The sequence below is a fragment of the Neophocaena asiaeorientalis genome, unplaced genomic scaffold, assembly GCF_003031525.2.
Source record: "Neophocaena asiaeorientalis asiaeorientalis breed wild unplaced genomic scaffold, Neophocaena_asiaeorientalis_V1.1 scaffold402, whole genome shotgun sequence".
NCBI classification, from domain to species: Eukaryota; Metazoa; Chordata; class Mammalia; order Artiodactyla; family Phocoenidae; genus Neophocaena; species Neophocaena asiaeorientalis.
In genome coordinates this window covers 367-3,090 of record NW_020185319.1, presented here as the reverse complement: position 1 = coordinate 3,090, position 2,724 = coordinate 367, and the positions used below count along the sequence as shown (strand labels likewise).

The following is a 2,724-nucleotide window of genomic DNA, read 5'->3' as shown; positions in this document are numbered from 1 at the left end:
CGAAGATGGACTGTCAGCCCCCACCCCTCTGCCCCGCACCAGTAAGATTCAAAAGGCCAGTAAGAGCTAGAGTCTCAGGGGTACAGTTGAAGCCAAACAAACCTAACCCTGTATCATTTCTAAATCTAACCTCATCCTGCATCATTTACGTGTCCCCTGTGTCCTTTATTGCATCATTTACGTGTCCCCTGTATCCTTTATCCGTAGACAGTCCGCCAGGGACGGAGAGCGCACCAACTAGCAGGGAATTGTTTTCCACTGGAAAAGTGTAGTCATGGGAAGATTTGTTTCTTTGTTGTTCAAGTATAGGATTGGAGGGTGCTGGGCGAGGGGGCGGGTCCTTACCGAGCATCCTGTTGAAGACCTCGTGGTGCTCAGGCAGCACTGAAGACACCCGCTGTCGCTTCAGCTTCATCTTGAGCCCAATCAGCCACTCCACGACCCAGGTGTCCTGGGCCTCAGCGGCCGGGTCGCCCTCCACTTCCGCTCGGAACGCCACTGACCTCTTTCTGAGCCCGTGCGCCTAGAGCCCGTGTTCCGCCGTAGAGAGAAGCCACCGCAATGAGAAGCCCGTGCACCGCAGCGAAGAGTAGCCTCCGCTCGCTGCAACTAGAGAAAGCCTGCGCACAGCAAAGAAGACCCAACGCAGCCAAAAATAAGTAAAACAAAAATCTTAAGAACAAAAATAAAGAATTCTCATTGTTGTGCAACCATCCCCACTATCCGTCTCCAGAATGTTTTCATGCTGTCAAACTGAAACTCTTTCCTCTTCCCTTCTCTCATCCTTGGATCTCGTCTCCTAACCGTCTTTCTTGCTCCCCAGGTGTTCCGTGTCCCCAGCTCCTGTGCTCTCCTCCCTCAATCCCTGGCTTTCCGAATGTCTCCTTTCTTTCATAGGCACCTTTTGTGGGGGCTCTTTCCCGACCTCTGTACCCATTCCTCCTTACCGGTCAAGCCTCTGAAATTCCTTCTCGTGCCAGCTCCCTCACCTGACGGTCCTGGGATTTCTTCATAGACAGTCACCTCCAGGGGGTACCCTGAGGAGCTGGGCTGGCAGGTCTCGTCCTCAGCCTGGGAACTCGGTGGACGATTGTCCATGATATGTTGCACTGAAATGGAAACAATTGATGTTGGCTGCTGTAGAAATGGATGGGGTGGGGATTCAGCAAGAGTGGAAGTCGGGAGCCCCAGATACGGTTAGGAATTTGGCGTGGTAGTGCAGGAAGACGATGTCTGAGGAGATGGAGTGAAGTCAACAGGTTCCATATATTTGGAGGGAGAATCAGCAGGGCTCATCGGGGGATCAGATTGAGGGGAGGTAGCGGGGCGGTATTTCTGTTTACTCTGTGTGCACGTGTGTGCTGAGACTTAACTGTGTCTACAATGAAACACTAACCTTTCCTCTTATAAGTGGAATTGTTATATTTTCACTGTTTATACAAAGAAATGTCGAACAATCATTGAGAAATACATAAATGCTCTTTCTATCAATTAGAAACTTTCCTTCCTGTTTGTGGATGAATAATATCTGTTGTATGAATATACACACTACATTTTCTTTATCCATTCATCTGTCAGTGTACGCTTGTGTTGTTTCCACATTTTGGCTCTGAATCTTGCTTTGAATTATTGTTTGGACTTTGATGAGAATTACCTCTGTTGTTTAGGATGTGTCCAGAGTTTTAGTTTGTCTTTTGACCACTTACATATTTCTAATTAGCCCAAGCAATGCATACATAGAGTCAAATCAGTTCATCCAAGGTGCAGGGACTGAGTGTCTCTTTGGTTTGCACTCGTGGACTTCCTGAGATGTGCTAGGTCTCAGAGGCCATGCAAAGAGCGTCTGAGGTCCTCCAGAGCTGCCACAGCCCGGCTCTCTTCAGGGTCCGCACTGCTGGAAAAAGCACTGCTGCTTGAGGACCTGTGTCCCTCTGCTGTAGACGTTCCATCGTTAGGAGGCAAATGAGTTCAGATATGCATTCATCGTGCGCTTTCAACCATCACCGCTGACTGGGTCCTTGTTTAACAGAATAGAAGTTCACTCTCCCTCTTCCTTAACAGGCTTTCAAATCTTAGATGGTTGGTATTCTGTCCCCGTGAAAATTTCTCTTGTATACTGTGAAATACCCTGATTGCTTTATCTAGTCTTCAGATCTGGATTTGCATAATCCCACCCCACCTCACCTTGTCCAAATGTGGTACAGTCGGGTGGGACCCATCTTAAGATGTGTTGGTATGTTGTCCCAAAACGGCGTAAACAGCCCAGATCGAATCTGATGTTGTAAGTTAGCAGGACCTTGTGGGGCCTTCCTGGGACGGATTCTCCCCATGTCTTCTGCCTGCTTCTTGTCTTTAGAAAATTTTAGCCTCCTAGCCTTCCCTGAGTTCGAAACGGACAGTTTAATCAGAGAAGGCAGAGAGTGCAAAAAGAAAGGAAAAGAGTCCAAAACGACCAAATAATACTAGTGTAGCTGTTAAACAAAGCCAAGGACCTTTCCTTCTTCCTCAAGGACCTTTCCTTCTTCCTCAAGGACCTTTCCTTCTTCCTCAACAGTACCTGTAGATACTGTTCTGAGCCTCGTCCTTGGAGCTGTTTTGCAGAGACTGAAGCCCCCAGCAGGTGGAAGAAGTTAACTGCATGCTGCCCACAAGCACGTAGACCCCAGACCAGCTGGAACCAGAAGGTTGATGATGTTGACCTCAAATTACCTCACCACCAACCAA

The 2,724-nt window shown here is 48.3% G+C and overlaps 1 protein-coding gene across 1 annotated transcript in view; it reads right to left on the bottom strand.

Annotated features, from left to right (window-relative positions):
- LOC112392150 (speedy protein E4-like) overlaps window positions 1–1,098 on the bottom strand; it is an 11,570-nt gene extending 10,472 nt beyond the window's left edge. Inside the window, exons 1-2 of the mRNA XM_024733692.1 lie at window positions 934–1,098; window positions 328–523 (exon numbers count right to left, since the gene is read on the bottom strand). Coding sequence (XP_024589460.1) covers window positions 328–523; window positions 934–1,098 — 361 coding nt within the window. The remainder of the gene's footprint in view (window positions 1–327; window positions 524–933) is intronic.
- Window positions 1,099–2,724: the final 1,626 nt, after the last annotated feature.